Raw genomic sequence first — 16,846 nt, 5'->3', positions numbered from 1 at the left:
ACCAGCACATCCTAGTCAGGTCATGTATGCTAGATTTGTTTCCTGCGCCCTTCCCCCACGACTCAACGCACATACTGTTCCCTCAACCCCTCCCTGTCCTAAGAGAACCAAGTGTCCTTGCGGACTTAAATCTTCAGGCAATAAAATCGCGATGATAGCTAACTTAATTAAGCGTGCTGTTTTAACGAGGGTGAAAATGGTTCTTTAACTGTTCCTTAGTTTGAAATTTGAATAATTTGCACAGTCAAAACAACTGCACACTGACTGTTGGTGCACTTATTTGAATAGGGCACACAGACACAAAGGCGGGAGAGACTGAGTACAAGGGGGGAGGGGTAATTTTAGAACTAGGAGGAGGAGTCAACGCGTGTTTGCAAAAACCCGTCTGCTGCCCAGCCAGGAGCAGCAATCCCTCTCGAGCCTCACACCTAAAGAAGGCTAGTTATTCACCAGTTCTCACATTCAGTCACAGGGTAGACTTTATTCTGACATATCTTTTTGGCAGTTCAAGGAGGCTGTCAATTAGTGCCATACTGTTTCTTTGAATCTGCAATCAGACATATTCCAGTTTCTTTCAGATAGAACTTTAAGTCATCTTCATTTTAGTGAATGCTCTGACAGGGATTAGTTGTTTTTTTTCTGTATGATTTAGTGAGTTTGTCTTTCTGATCTAACATGAGGTTAATGTCAAATCAAAAGCCTACTCAAACTCTCACTCAAACTCATGTATGTCACCCACATATTTCCGACCTACCCTTTCAAGTCATAGCGTAAAAGGTATTAACATTGCATTAAAGTAGTGTCCATCTAGGTCATAGCTCATAAACATCAAACACTCCACATGCATTAAGGCCTTATAACTTATTATTATAAATGTATAAATAAATTGACCATCTCACTTATAAACTCAGAACACTGATGACCTTTTGTCATCAGAATGACCTTCCTAACTGCTCTCCTTATCAATCAGCCATTTTGTTTTTCTCTTCTCTGTCCTTCCTCAGCCACTAAAATGTCTACTCTCAACTGCAGTTCCATCACTGACCTATAGAGGGCGATAAGGTGTTGAGAGATTTTGTTTTAATTGTCCAACAGTAGTTGTTAGCTTTGAGTCTTGAGTATTTGTGTGCTTCTACACTGTACCTGCACTGTACTTGTATTCTATACTGCCTTCATACCTGATAACACTGAGGGGAGAGAGGTCTGTACCTGTCCACAGTACTCAAGTTAGTGAGTAGCAGATGTTAGACCTGCTACTACGTACAGCGTTGTTATAGAACATGTAACCTATTTAAAACCACCAGTGGCTTGCACTAACACAGGTTCTGCCAATTCACCCAGCTGTAGTGGTTGTCCAGTTTAGCATGTCACTGTGCTGCACCATGCGATGAACCGGGTGCCTTGAGAAAAAAGGAGAAGTATGCTGCGGTATACCTTACTAGGAGGCAAGCCAAAGGATACAATGGGAAGAATACCTTAAAAACAACCTTATAGCTCAACCTAACTAAGAAAAAGGAACGAAAGCCAAAGGTAAATTATGGAAACAACACCTTCACCAGCACAGACAGTGCAACCGCGGTTGAAAAATTGGCTCCTCCTCTTTACTGTGGTCTGCCAAGGCGGGAGTGTGTGTGTGAGTGAGTGTGCAGGCACAACAGCATAACTGTGAAAGAGAGAAGGAGAGGGAGAGAGACAGAGATCGAGGGAGGGAGGGAGGGAGGGACACAGGCATAGAGCGGGGGAGGGAGGGAGGGAGACAGGCAGAGAGAGGCGAACCGACATGTGCTGCTACAGTCAGACCTCCGCTACACTACCTCGTGCTTGTCGCTTGGCGGTGGATAATGGTAAACACGAGAAAACAAAGAGGTCCGTTGACACAGCGTGGAGTGAAGAATGCTTGTAGCCGTGGCTGTAGTGGTGCAGTTTATGACAACGAATCAGAATGAATAGTGTCCTCATGTGTAGTTTGTTACAGCATTACAATGAAGATTGTAATCCATAAAGTTACATTTGTTGGATAACCCTAACAGATTTACCAACTAGCTAAAAAGTTATGCTATATAGTTATATAGATTTCAACAGATATGGAGAATTAAGCCTAGGCCTACTGCATCATTCTGTTAACAATAAGAGAAAAAACCCAAATGGTTCGTGTTAACTGTGGCTAGGTCAAGAAAAGTACAGTTTAAAATCCTGTCAGAATGTTTTTAACAATAGTTTTCGTTGTCATCAAGCGCGCTACCACACAACTATCACCCCACATTTGCGAAAAACCCGAATGTCGTGTCTTTAAATAAATTGTTTGCAAAGCTGACTATCGATGAAGCCTATTTCGATTCATGCTCGCTTCAAGCTGGTTGGAATTTTGCCGCGTCCTTCCTTTGGTTCAACTAAGGACAAAGCGCGATCATGCGGCCACAGCCGGTACAACCTAAACACTCTGCTGTGGTAGAATGGCGCCACCTACCGACGATCAGAGCGACGTCTATATGGTTTTGAAGGGGTTGTCTAAAGTTTTCAATGGACCATACGTTTTTGTCGATCCCTTTTTAACTGTACATCCCAAACCATGACACAGCCTAACAAAGGACAGACACATTGCCATTCACTATTCCCCTGTTTCTGTGTAGATCTGTACACACAAATCCATTCTCACATCACTGGTTACACCATGTGCTCATTTAGTAAGCACTGGCATTCAGTATGATTAACTCAAGTCCCCACAGCTCGAACCCAACCAACACACAATTCCAGGTGTAAACATAAGAGGCACAATGGGTCACACACCAATCAGAACCTCAGGATAGATGGATAAAAAGAACCATGAGACAGATCACTTGTTTTGGGACAATGGATCCACAAGACAAAAGACCTTCCTCTATTTTTTTTATATTGGTAAATACATTAAATGATTGTACTGTATTCCACATTCTTTACTTATCATTTTTAGATTTGTGCAGCAGGCCTGCATTTACTTTCCCCCCACTGAATTTCAATTTATTTTATAACAGTACATTGAGGAATTAAGTAAAAAAATGTATACACGTGTTTTGTCTATATATTGTGTTTATCATATTAAGTGTTGTTCTGGGGGGAACCATACCCACCATCACTCGGTTACCTGCAGTAACAGGTTTTCAGTGTTTTGAATTTATCTCACAAGTGGGTAATGGCTATTAGGTTGTGTGTGTGTATTTGATGCACTTCCTAACTTTTGTTAAGGTAAGTTTATTCTTTTATAATAAATGCAATAAGTTGTATCCACCGTGTACATGATACGGAATTTAATAGGTAGTTCATGGATATGTTTTCATCTTCATGAGTTTCAAGACAAAAAAAAAAAAAAAACGGATTAATGTGATCATGTTTATTCAGTTTAAAAATAAGTTACAATAAATAGTACATAATATCAAATAAATAATGAACACTGCAAAAGCACTTTAATGGAAACACAACGGCATTAATGAAAATTAATATTAAACCAAACAGGAGAGTTTCACGGTGAGAGACCAAAAGAACTGGAGAGATGTGATCAGTATATTAGCTGGGTTTGCAGCAGTACCTTAGAAACCTGGACAATCATTCTCAGAACCTGAGAATGGTTCCAGAACCTCTCATGATAGGTCAGTGTGCTTTGTTCTACTGGTAACATCGATAATGTAACGTATTTATATCGTAATCGACTTGTGTTTTGGATGAAAGCAGTACCTACATGCACACACAAGTGAGCGTGAGCTATACTGATCACGGTTGGGTTTATGGCAGCCTCTTACTTTATCTTCCGTGATTATTCAATGGTGGTTGCGACAGCTGGTCAAAATGCACTCAACAACTGACATTACTGACAGTGTACAAAAGGGAGCAAAAGACCACAGTCAACACACACACACACACACACACGAGGCCATACTGATATGATTACATCAAAATTGAGTGAAGTTACACGCTCACAAACGTAACTTCAAACACAACGTGTGGCTAGAAATTAGTACTGAAATCAGACTTGAGATCATTTAGTTTAGTTTGTTTTCCCCAGTTAAGTGCCCAAAACTGGTGTAAAATTACTCAGTGTATATTACAGAGTGTCGTTATCAGTGCACGCTTGAGTAGAAACCATGGCAGGTTGACACTGGCATGCATTGGGTTTGACCTGCAGTGTTATTCGGAATGATTTCCTTGTGTGCTGGAAGGTCCGTTTGGACGTCATGGCACTAGATGGGTTGTAAACTTTGTACTGGACAAGGCTTGCTGGAGCAAGAGGACTTGGCGGTCAGTTTGCTTGTCCCCGAGGCAGTACAGCCCTCTTTCCACTAGGTGGCACTAGACTAGAAAGTGTGCTATGGATCAAAGGCTTATACATTAAAGGCAAAAGTAAAAAAAATAATACTGAGAATTTGAGCAATTTTAAAATTCATAAATGTTTTGGGATTCCTCAATTAAATAATAACAACAAAAAATGTGATTGGTCCTTCCCTCTCTTTTTTTAACTAGGTGCTTCAGGACAGGGGAGTTTACTATTGTGAGCTGTGTAAGAGAGTTTAGATCAGGACAATAGTAGTGTGCGGACAGAAACACAGTCACACACATACACACACACACACACACACACACACACACGTTCACACACATGGAAAATAAAAAAATAAAACTCAACTGGCAAAACTTGAGCACAACAGCGAGCTCCCTTCGAACATGCAGTGATCACTTGGCACAACACGAAAATGTTTAGCTAGCAAAAATAACCAAAAAAAACCTTTTCTCTCTCTTTTATTTCTCTCTCTCTCATTCTCTCCAGTCTTCTTTCTTCCTTTCTTTCTTTCTTTCTTTCTTTCACTCTATCTCTCAGTATATCATCTGTGCGTGTGGTTTACAAGTTGCTCTCATGTGCGTTCACAGCCGTGGAGATGGGGTGGAGGCCGCCGTTATCGTTGAGGCGCTTGGCGCGGTAGGTCTCGTAGTGAATGTTGTGGGTCACCTCCTTCAGGTCCTGGAGGTGAGACCTGGTCCCAAAAAAAGAAAAAAAGGAAAAATTAGTAAATGTTGATGAAAATGTATATCTGTGACAGTAAAATGTAAAAAAATTCCAAGTCGCAAGTGTGACGACCCTCACTCTCGTGTGTATTAGTGACAGAGAATCGGACCAGGGGTTCTTCACAGTGGCTTTTATTGCCTCCAACAGAGATAGTCTAACTCTAAAGTACGGGTAGCGCAAACGCCCAAAATGCGTTAAAGTGAAAGAAAATAAACAAGCAGTCGCGCAGCCTCATATTGAAAGTGAATGCAGTATAGTATTTGGGACATTTCCAGGTTTCACACAAACCATCAAAAAAACATTGGATCACAATGGTATGTGAAATTACTTAATCTAAGTTAGGTTCATTTCAAATCTGTTACACAAGATTAGAGGCAACATGATCTGTGTGAGTGTGTGACATGAGGGATTTTCTGGTGCCAGCTGAGGCACAGTTAAAGCTACTTTTACTCGTTACTGCGTTTTGTCTTAAAGCTGTAACTAGGGCGGCTTCCCTGATGCTTCGGTCAAAAAGATACAGTGAAAATGATCGATGATCAAAAGCCAATGCAAGTAGACAAGGATAACAGGAAGTGAGGTAGCTTCGCTATTTTAATCGGTCAACTAAGTGGTGGGGAAGAGGGAGTCCGAGGGGGAAAGAAAGTGCACTGTGAAAGATTTCAAATGCTTTGTTTAAGGCTGCAAGGTGCAGTGGCTTTATTATTTGTGTCTCCTTAAAGTATGACAGAGTCGCTCACCTGATGATGAAGTCTCGAAGCAGAGAGAACTCGCAGTGGCCCAGATTTTCAACTGGAGAGGGAGAGAGATATAAAGAGAGAGAGAGAGAAAGAGAGAGAGCAAGTGAGCAATGGAATCTGTGGCTTCATAAATCATCTCCATGTGAACAGTAACATCCTCCTCAAGACAGGCAGACTGCATAACAACTACAAGTGTCTTTGAACTGCATAATCAAACATAGAAAGACCATAGAAATATCAATGCATCACTGACATAAGTAGAAAACAACAAGAAACACTTTACAGCCAACTGAATAATCAACTGTAAATGTAATTTTTCATTTGTCATTGCTTCCAGACATACAACTTCTTAGCAATTCCAAGAGGATGGTAAAAGTGCCATTTTTCCAGTATATGTTCTGAGTTTTGTGTGCTGGACGTTTTGTGTTTCTCCGTTTCAGGCCTTTTATCAGATTTGAGTGCATTTCTGTGGCTCTGAAAATGTAAACAATGTTGAGAAACACTCCTGACACAAGGAAGCACTGGACAGGAAGAATGAGGAACACAATTAACTGTGCCTTGAGAGTTGCATTGTTATTGCAGGTACAGGAATACTTTAACTTCCTGTAACTGACCACAAAAGCGACGTTTTTCACCTGTGAAATGATTTATAGGTGCAGACCTTGATCTCGGAGAAAGGTTTTTGACGTTTGAGCTCAACAGCCAATCAAATGACACCCCTCCCTTCTGCGCTCCTGAAGCAATGCCGGAGCACGAGCGCCCCGCCCCCTTGTTGCTGATTGGCTGGAATAGTGTATGGCTCAGTCAGAGCCACGTTGCTAGTTTCCCATTTACAGAGACAGGACTGTCCAGACTGGGGGGCAAACACTGGACAAACCGCTAGAGGAACGTGGCCGACAATTTAGCTGAATTTGGGCGAAATGTGTAACGGGTTATAATCCAGGACTGCACCTTTAAACCTGAAGGAGCACCGCTAGTCAGCCTGAACTCCACTGATTGGCTGAGTAATCTAGTAAGACTAATTAAACCAATCACAGAGCAGTTTGGCCAATGAGAGAGAGCAAACGATCCAGTTGAATCAGGCATTCTGTGTGTGTCTGGATGGCAGAGGCATGAGCAGCCATTAGAGGAAGGGCAGAGGAAATGTCTTCACTGTGAGATGGGATCAGAAACCAAGTCAAGTGAAAGACCCATGATGCCAGTCATCCGTTAAAGCCATGAACCAAGTCTCCTCCTCAGACACACACACACACACACACACACACACACACACACACACACACACACACACACACACATTACACACACACACACACACGGATCAGCTGCCCTGACGAAGCTACGGAGCTGACTGATGTGCAAAACCCGCTGTCTCTCCACACTGTAGATCACAGGAGAATTCAAGCTTGAACCCTCAGGCCTCACACACATACACAGATACTCACTCACTCTCTCTCTCACACACACACACACATACACAGATACTCACTCACTCTCACTCTCTCTCTCTCACACACACACACACACACAGATACTCACTCTCTCTCTCTCACACACACATCACACATACACACACACGCACACACACATGGTTCCCCCTAGACCATAGCACACTGAAAGACACAGTATGTTGACCTGTTTATTGTATGGCCTATCACATCATTGTCTTACATAAAGCCTCCAACAGGCTCAAATCCCTTACCAGAACACATGCACACACAGTCACATACTCCAGACAGTCAACATCACACTACACAAGACAGTATACTTATTTACACGGCCATAACCCCTTAGGGTTGTGTTGGGTTAAGATCCTATGTGTGTGTGTGTGTGTGTGTGTGTGTGTGTGTGTGTGTGTGTGTGTGTGTGTGTGTGTCTGTTTGTGTGTCTGTGTCTGTGTCTCTGTGTGTGTGTGTGTTAGTGTGTGTTAGTGTGTGTGTGTGTGTGTGTGTGTGTGTGTGTGTGTGTGTGTGTGTGTGTGTGTGCTATATGTATGCTGCAGGCGTCATGCAGTTTCTCCAGGCATGGGCTTACCCCAGAAACAGACCTCACTGATATTCTGTCTGAGCATTTTTGACATTCTGACAGCTCTCTTTCTCTGTTTCGTTCCGTGGGTGTGGACATCGTTAAATTAGACCTGTTTACTTGTTTATTACTAGGTATGGAGAATTGATGTATTTATTATTAATATTATCATTATTATATTATTATTATTATGTAACAATACTTAATAGTTTTCATATTAATATGCACAGCTGTATGAGTAAGTAATAAGGGCATTCTCTAGCGTAAGTACAGTCTTAGAGTATGAAGCATGATAATTAATAAGGTTTGCCTACATATTTGTTTGCTAACTAAGCTAGCTATACAAATAAATTTGCTTGAACCAAACAGGATTGCAGAGTAACGTTACTAAACAAAACCAGGCCTAATTACATGAAATGTTTCATACTGTACTGTGCAGGTTGTTTTTCTGTTGTTGTTGTTTTACCAATAATGTGGCATGAAACATTAGCTACTGTGGATGACATAGCCTGCCCTGCATCATGACCAGTCTTCGTAACATGTTTCACACTGTAGCCTGTACTCTGGATACAGTAAAAGTTATTTTTGAATAATAATGTCACATAATGTCATTTCGTGTATTGATTTTTTCTCACTGTATGTGGTATGCTGCCAGTTCATGAGAAATCCACCTGCGTCCAAACTTTGAACTGCTGTCAGTTTATGTTCTGAGTTCTGACGATGAGAAGTATCGTGGGGAGGGGCTGCAAACCCGCACCCTCTCTCAACTCTCACACGCTGCAGACACAAGTATAGCCTACATGCAGATGCTCGGGTGAGAACATTCACAACCGCATGATGTTTCGTTCAGTTGCTTTTAGCTTCAAATTGTATTTTTGAATCTGAAAACAAAATGACCGGAGGTCTGGGCTTCTGTGATTTCATAGCTGCTTACGGCGCTTTGCTTTTTTTATACCATATAGTGGCACATATAGTACACAGTTAAAGTCATGCTATACGAGACATTATAGAGGTATTTATACCATAAGACATATAGTACACAGTTAAACTCATGCTATACGAGACATTATAGAGGTATTTATACCATAAGACATATAGTACACAGTTAAACTCATGCTATACGAGACATTATAGAGGTATTTATACCCCTGCCTATGTCACAGTGCGCTAATTAAATCCCATCTGTCCATTTTCACTGTGACAAAAGACCTGGAGACGGGACATTCAGTAGCAGGGCTGGATGATCTGATTAGGTTTAATTAACCTCAGGGTCAGTGAGTCACCATGTTGAAGAATATGCTCTGGGTGGCTGGGTCTGTATCTCTCAGTGATATAGTTACAAGAGGAGTTCAATTCTGTCCAAAGCCTTGACCTGGATATGACTTCTTGCTTGTAATGTATTAGTTACAGCACCATTAGTTAACTGAGATAGATTATTCGTTTTTTGAACCATCTTTAAATGTCATATCCCTTCTCTCTCTTCCTCTCTCTCTCTCTCTCTTTCTCTCTCTCTCTCTCTCTCTCTCTCTCTCTCTCTCCCACCCTCTATCATAAAACCACACAACCACACACACACACACACACAGAGAGCAGCAACACGCTGAAGTCCCCTCAAGCATCACTAAGAACAGAGGTCCTCATGTGCGGCTCAGTCTTTGCCGCGAGCCAGCCAACAGACGTCAGTCTCTATTACACTAACCACGTCATGTGTCTCCTATCAGGATATGATTTATCCATATGACATTTACACTTGGTCACTTACGAGCAGCAGCTCTGTTGGACAGATAGAAGCCAGGCAGGGCCCACAGTGTTCCTGCTACTGTGTTGATGGTTGGAGGCACAGAAAAATCGACATGCTAACTATCACTTAGCAATGCAAAAGCTTAGCCACCACGGCGTGAAAATCAGTTCCTCTCTTGCATGTGTCGACGTGCAGTATGGCACTGGGTTAGGCTGCAGTAGGTAAATGATGTTAGGACCTCCTCAGCCCCATCTGTGTTGTTGCTATGGTGAGTAGGCTGTGTGTTAGCATGTTGCTATGGTGAGTAGGCTGTGTGTTAGCATGGCCAGTTTTCACAGAGTTTATAGACTGAAGAAGCTCCATACCGGGAAGAGCTCAATGGGCTACATATCTGTATCTGCCAATCAGTAAACTGCTGCTAGAAAGCCATTTAAGCTCTTGTTGTGGTAAAGCATGCCGTGGTTCATCTCCATACAAGGTGTTGTGAGTCTAATTGGTCTTGTTGGCCCAGTATTGCCTACTGCCTGCTCCACCACAGTTTAAATGAGCTCCTAGCCACACTGAAATCCAATGCAATAGATCCCGATCACAATGGTTCACCTGCGTACCGGGTTTAGTGAACTTGACTTCCTGTCTCTGTTTTAGCCCAGTGCTGCCTGCTCTCTGCCTGCTCTGCTCTCTTGGATTCGGTCATGGGTTACAAACTCATCATATGACCTTCAGCACACACACACACACACTCACACACTGTAAAGCTTTCCTTCCATCCCACAATTTACCTCAAGTTCAGACAAACACATACACACACCACAGGCATGTGCGCACACAAACACACACACACACTTGTAATGTAAAGGTTTCCTCGATCCCACAACTTGCCTCAAGTTTAGACAAACACACACACACGCACACAGGCATGTGCGCACACACATACACACACACACCAAAGTTATGAAAAGAAGAAGACTTTCTGCGGTCTACGTTACACACCTTCTACAATGCCCCATGCGGTCTTCCGTCCCAGGACCCGTTTGCCGTTGACCTGGTACTCCTTATCACTGCCCACCACTGCAAAGGGCATGACCTCCTGCAAGACAGAGAGGGAGAGGGAGATGAGAAAGAGACAGAGATGGGTAGAGAGAGTGATAAAAGAAAGAGAGACAAAGGGAGAGAGAAGAGAAATAGATAGAAGAGAGAGTGATTGAAGAGAGAGAGATAGGGAGAGAGTGACAGAAGAGAGAGAGAGATAGGGAGAGAGAGTGATAGATAGAGTGATATAAGAGAGAGATATGGAGAGAGAGTGAAAGAGATGAGTAGAGAAAGTGATAGAATAGGGAGAGAGATAGGTAGAGAGAGAGTGATAGAAGAGAGGGATCAAGACTTTGACTTTTAAAAGCTTGATTTAAGAAGAGAGAGAGAGAGAGAGAGAGCTTAATGAGACACATTTTATCACTGCCCACCACTGGAAAGGGCATGGCCCCCCTGCGAGGATCTCAGAGATGAAAAACAGCCGGAGAGAAGAGGGACAGAGATGGGGGGGGGGGAGACACACTGTGATGCATGTGGTCATGGCCCTGTGGAGACAGTTTCATGAACTGACTTTGTGAGGGAGGGAGGGAGAGAGGGAGAGAGGGAAAGAAGTAGGGAGGGGAGAGAGGGAGGGAGGGAGCGAAAGAAGGAGAGACAGCAGTGCAAAGAGTGGGAGAGGCTGAAGCTGGACGCCTTGGGAAGAGGGGAGAAGAGGGGAGAAGAGGGAAAATCCCACGGAAACAACATTGTGAGAGGAGAAGGAGGGGAGAGAAAGTGCATTGGAGGACACACAGCAAACAGACGAAAAATAAATGAGCGAGAGATGACTGAGAGAGAAAGAGGGGGGGGGATGAAGGAGCTGAATGTGTCAGAGAGGGAGGGACCTTAAGGTTTGCCCATGTTAACCACAGATGAGGGCGGCTAAACGAGATTAACGGCAGCGGTAGATGCTCTACGGCTCATACCCGGATCCTGTCGTTGTCGCTCTTGTCCTCCACGTCGTCGTCAAACTCCTTCTGAGGGTAAAACTCAATACCGCACTTCTCTAGCTCCTTCCTCACCTGACAGAGAAGAAGAAAATAAACTATTAACTCAGATCATCTATAATGTCAAGTGCAGTCTTGAAGTGGGCTCAGTGTTAAGACAGGAAGTAGATGGAGGCTTTTTTTTTTGTATTTAACAACAGGCAACTCTTTTTCTTGCTTTCTTTCTTTCTCTGCTTTCTCTCTCTCTCTCTGTCTCTCATTTTCTTACCCTCATTTTGAACTCAAACTTCTCCTCAGGTGTGAGCGTGTCCGATTTGGCGATGACGGGGATGAGGTTGACCGAGCCGCTCAGGTGTTTCATGAACTCAATGTCCAAGGGACGCAGCCTGAGAGACAGAGAGAGAGAGAGAGAGAACAGACAGACAGACAGACAGACAGAAAGAGAGCAAGAGAAAGTGAGTGATGATGAGGGATTACAATTCTGAGAGCACAGCTTACTGCAGACATGATGTAAGCCTGTCAGACAGCTAAGCCTGGCAAAAATGAATTAATTTTTCCAATTCAGTCCGAATCAAGAGAGACACACAGAGACGTGATGTGTGTGTGTGAGTGAGTGAGTGAGTGAGTGAGTGAGTGAGTGAGTGAGTGAGTGAATGTGTGTGTGTGTATAAGGGCTCAAGTACACTCCAAAACATCTCCGTGGAGATGAGTCTCCGTGGTTACAGCGTGCACAGACCTAAACGTAGCCGTAACTGCGTGAGTATACTTAAGACTTAAGTGTGAGGGCCTTCGTCTTTCCATCTACTTCCCTGTCTTAACACTGAGCCCACTTCAACACCACTGTCTGTACTTGAGTGCTATGACCCATCCTGGAGTTCAGTCAGTCAGAGTATTATTACTGAGTATTATATGTTCAACGCTGCTCATATTTTATGGATTAGCGGATTAGCGTATAAGGTGCTCTGTGCTGCTCTGACTCACGAGTGGCCAGTGGGGGCGATGAAGTAGAGGCAGCAGTGGACTCGGGTGTCCGGGATTCGCTTCTTGCGGGCGATGTTCACCTCCTCCTTCAGGACCTTCTCGTACTGCTCGTTGATGAACTTCGAGATGGGCTCCCAGCTGCGGAGAACACAGGGCCCCGAAAGGAGTCAAAACATTGCCGAAAGACTCCCGTGAGCAAACGACTCACTGAGCCGTCAAAAAAAGAGTCAAAAACTGGCGAACGATTCATGGGGTAAAGCTGCTCAGAACAAATCCGGATATTTGAGGTTTTAAGTGCCTGTTCCACTAGGGTGGTGTTAAATGAGATAATTCCCTTACTTTTAACACCCCCAACCCTAAAAAAATCAAAAGAGCTTAGCGGCTAAGCCAGAAGCTAGTGGAGTTAGCTAGTGGAGTCACTCACCATTTGTCATTATTGATCTGGTCCCCGAAGCCTGGTGTGTCTGTGATGGTCAGCTTCATCCTAACGCCCCCTTCTTCAATCACTGAAATAGACAAAGCAAAACCCCCACTCACGTCAACACAAAGGGTGGTGTGTGGGAGCATTGTACTGACCCTTCCATGTTTGCACTTAATACCATCTTGCTCATGGTATTAAATTAACTAAATTAATTTGCCAAGTTATTAAATTAGCTTTAGGACTTTGCCCGCTGCTTTGCTTGTCAATGAAATTAGGGCCCAAACAGCCCAAGCTGGCCCTGACGGCTCAACGCACTGCAACTTAAGAAAACACAAACAAATAGACAGAACACAAGCAAATAGCCAGAACACAAACAACTAGACAGAACACAAACAAATAGACAGAACACAAGCAAATAGACAGAACACAAGCAAATAGCCAGAACACAAACAACTAGACAGAACACAAACAAATAGACAGAACACAAGCAAATAGCCAGAACACAAACAACTAGAGAGAACACAAACAGACAGAACACAAGCAAATAGCCAGAACACAAACAACTAGACAGAACACAAACAAATAGACAGAACACAAGCAAATAGACAGAACACAAGCAAATAGACAGAACACAAGCAAATAGACCAAATACAGGCAAATAGACAGAACACAAGCAAATAGACAGAACACAAACAACTAGACAGAACACAAACAAATAGACAGAACACAAGCAAATAGCCAGAACACAAACAAATAGACAGATCACAAGCAAATTAAGAAGACATCTTAATCAATTTGACTGCACAGGCACAGCAGTAAGAAAACATGCAGCAATTTCAGACAAAACATTAAAGAAATGCACTGCCAATTCCAGACAAAACATTAAAAAATGCACTGCCAATTCAGACAACACAACACATTACAGGCCTATTATATTCCCTCTGTACTGGGCAGCTATTACCTACTTCCTTTCTTTCTTTATCTATCTATCAATGTATTCATTTATTTCCCCTGTAGCCTGTAAATGCCACTGCGCAGTGGAGAATGCTGGGTACCACGTGTGCCAGCTGTGACTTTCCCACCGGCATCTTTACAGGCACTCCCCCCTGCCCCCGGGGCTGTCCTCTCAAAGCCACGCTGGAGAGACGAGCAACGTGTGTCCGGGTGGGCGACAGGGGAGAGAAGGTTCCAGATGGGACCCCTAACAAGAGAGCATGAGGTGTATGACACCGATTTTTAGTTCAGCGTGGCTGACGTTTGTGTTCTAAACGTTCCTATAAGTAGTGGCTGCACCGTGCTCTGGCCTCGATAGCTCACCCAGATAAATAATGATGGGAGGAATTAAATTCCCTTGTCTAATGCTGTCTCTCTCTCTTCTCTGTGTGACTGTCTCTCTCTGTCTCTCTCTCTCTCTCATGTGTTCTCTCTCTGTCCTTCTCTCTCTTTCTTTCTCTCTCTCTCACAGCACACAGACACACACACATACACACACAGATATACATACACAGACATGTCATAAACAGACACACACACACAAATTCATACCATGTGACACGGACTTGATCTCTACGGTCTTAGGGATCTTCTCTTCTCGGCCCCAATCACTGCTCTTCCTGCTGACCTGAGACTTGAAGAGTGTGTTCACCAGTGTGGACTTGCCAAGGCCACTCTGTCCTAGTGGGACAAATCAGAAAAGAAGAGAGAGGGATGAGTCCATGGAGAGAGAGACAGAGAGAGAGAGAGAGAGAGAGAGAGAGAGAGAGAGAGAGAAAACAACGCAGTTGGAGTTGGAGAGAGAGAGAGAAACAGTCCATTAACAATAGAGAATGGGACCATTAGGACTTTAAGGTGCTACAAATAGCAACTGGGCCATGGAGGACTTTTAAGTACTCCCCTTTAATTTGATGTGTAACATGTAAGCAATAAGTAGTAAAGACCTGAACATATAACAAAGACAGAGAGAGTGGGAGAGAATACAGATTACAGTCCAACACAGTACAGTGCAGCTGACAGGTAGTCGAGGATGGTTTTGAGCAACAAAACCCTAGAATGTTCCCTCACCTACAACCATCATGTTGAAGTCAAAGCCCGTCTTCACTGTCTTCTTTTTCATCTGCTCAATGATGGTGTCAATCCCAATGTACCCCAGCAGCGTGGACCCCCCCGACACTCGAACCCCGGCCACTGAGGGCGGGGCGGGGTGGGAAGGGACCGGGGGAGGGGCCACATGAGGGGGCTTGGCTGGGACCACGGGCTTGGGCCTCACCTCTGGAGGGCCGACGTCTGTCATATCTGATGATGCAAAGACACACTTTTTTTTTAAATACAGTGACAATGAGGTGGACAGAAAGGGATACAGCATGACAGACTGTCACACTGGATAAAGAACAAGGAAATGCTAGACATATAGACCCTACTGTATTATTCTATGATGAACGAGGTTGTCATGAAGTGACATCAACACCAGCTTCAATTAGAAATATGAAATGCTATTTTAGTCAATAACCATTAGTTGTTGTTGTTGCATATGAAATAACATCTATAACTGTGTAATTGCAAACGATTATTTTGAGAGCGTTTCATGCCTCGCCAGTTATGTTTTGTGTTTACAGAGACATTCTTATCCAATTTCTGCGGATCATCACACATTTCCCAGCTACTACTACCTCTCTCAATGTATGTACACGATGCTCATTTAACAAGCGATGAACGACCATTCATTTTTAAGAGCGCAGTTCAGATATGGTCAACATGCCGGCCAGCATGCAATTACATTTCTTAGCTACTACTTCGCTACACACAGCTTTGGTTGCTAACGTTACTTTGCAAATACTCTACTATTAGCTACAATGACGCAAATGTCGACAACAAATTAGGGTGTGACTGTTTTACCCGATATAGAAATTGGCAAGCGAAACAAATCACAGATCACCGTTGCCAAATCTTTTTCAGTCAAAACCCATTGTCCCCATGCACCATGAGCAAGGTGGGTGATGCTAGCTTCAAAGAGCGACTTACCAAATTCTGTGGTTCAATCACCGGATTCTATTTTGAATACACGCAGGTTGCGATCCGTTACCAGGCTCGCTGACGTCGGTATTCCGATATTAGCTAAAAAGTCTCAAAATAAAGACCATATCCACAAAAGGCAGAATGATAGACCGATGTTTGGAAAAGATCATGTGACCCGTCTGGGTACCTCTTCTCTCGTCCTCGCCTCTTTTTCTGTGCTCCGTGCTCAACCCCCCTTCTCCCTTTAGCGTTGCTAAGGAGACGAGAGACTTGGATGCAGCACGCATGCTCATATGCCATGGAATCTCATATCGGTGTGAAGGTCTGGGTTGGGTTAGAACATTTCCAAGTGTTTGCTGAAAAGTCTTCATACAGTTACATATTAAGTATCAAAGCTTCGTTAATACATTCAAAATGGCCTTGTCTTGGAATGCATCTAGTAGCCCGAACCTAAAAAGTGTCAATTAGTTTAAACGGCATTATGTTATTAAGAACTAATGAAGAATGTATCCAAGTGAAATGTCACAGTAGAAAAACAATTACAAAAGCATTTGTTCGAAAGAAGTGCACCTCCGTAACGGAGAGAACGCTGCCATAAGCTTTTAATTAGATTGCGGTTTAATGTAGCGTAAATAAGAGACTTATTAAGAGATCAGGCGACTGTGCTGCTCCATTGTGTGATTCAGGACAGGCCCAATCCGAGTCCGTTTTAATTCAAACATGTTATGTAAGATCTCAAATCTCCCATACAGCCATAACATGTCAGTGTCTAGATTGTCGACGGCTATGGTAGCACCCTGCTCTAATAAATTATGATGCAAACGAACAGGGTATATTAGCCTAAATGACAAGACAAAACCCCACAGATTGCAGATATCCCAC

General features: G+C 43.3%; 1 protein-coding gene across 1 annotated transcript; it reads right to left on the bottom strand.

Annotated features, from left to right (window-relative positions):
• Positions 1–4,486: 4,486 nt before the first annotated feature.
• Positions 4,487–16,846, bottom strand: sept3 (septin 3). The gene is made up of 10 exons (XM_012829057.3): positions 15,971–16,846; positions 15,014–15,244; positions 14,498–14,626; positions 12,956–13,037; positions 12,532–12,669; positions 11,819–11,936; positions 11,530–11,625; positions 10,526–10,622; positions 5,770–5,821; positions 4,487–5,000 (listed from the first exon to the last, which is right to left on the bottom strand). The coding sequence occupies exons 2-10, from the start codon at positions 15,240–15,242 to the stop codon at positions 4,868–4,870; spliced, it is 1,074 nt and encodes a 357-aa protein (XP_012684511.2). The 5' UTR covers positions 15,243–15,244; positions 15,971–16,846; the 3' UTR covers positions 4,487–4,867.

This window comes from Clupea harengus, chromosome 24 (assembly GCF_900700415.2).
Source record: "Clupea harengus chromosome 24, Ch_v2.0.2, whole genome shotgun sequence".
Lineage (NCBI taxonomy): Eukaryota > Metazoa > Chordata > Actinopteri > Clupeiformes > Clupeidae > Clupea > Clupea harengus.
Note: the sequence above shows the minus strand (reverse complement) of the source record. Positions and strands in the feature narration are given on the sequence as shown.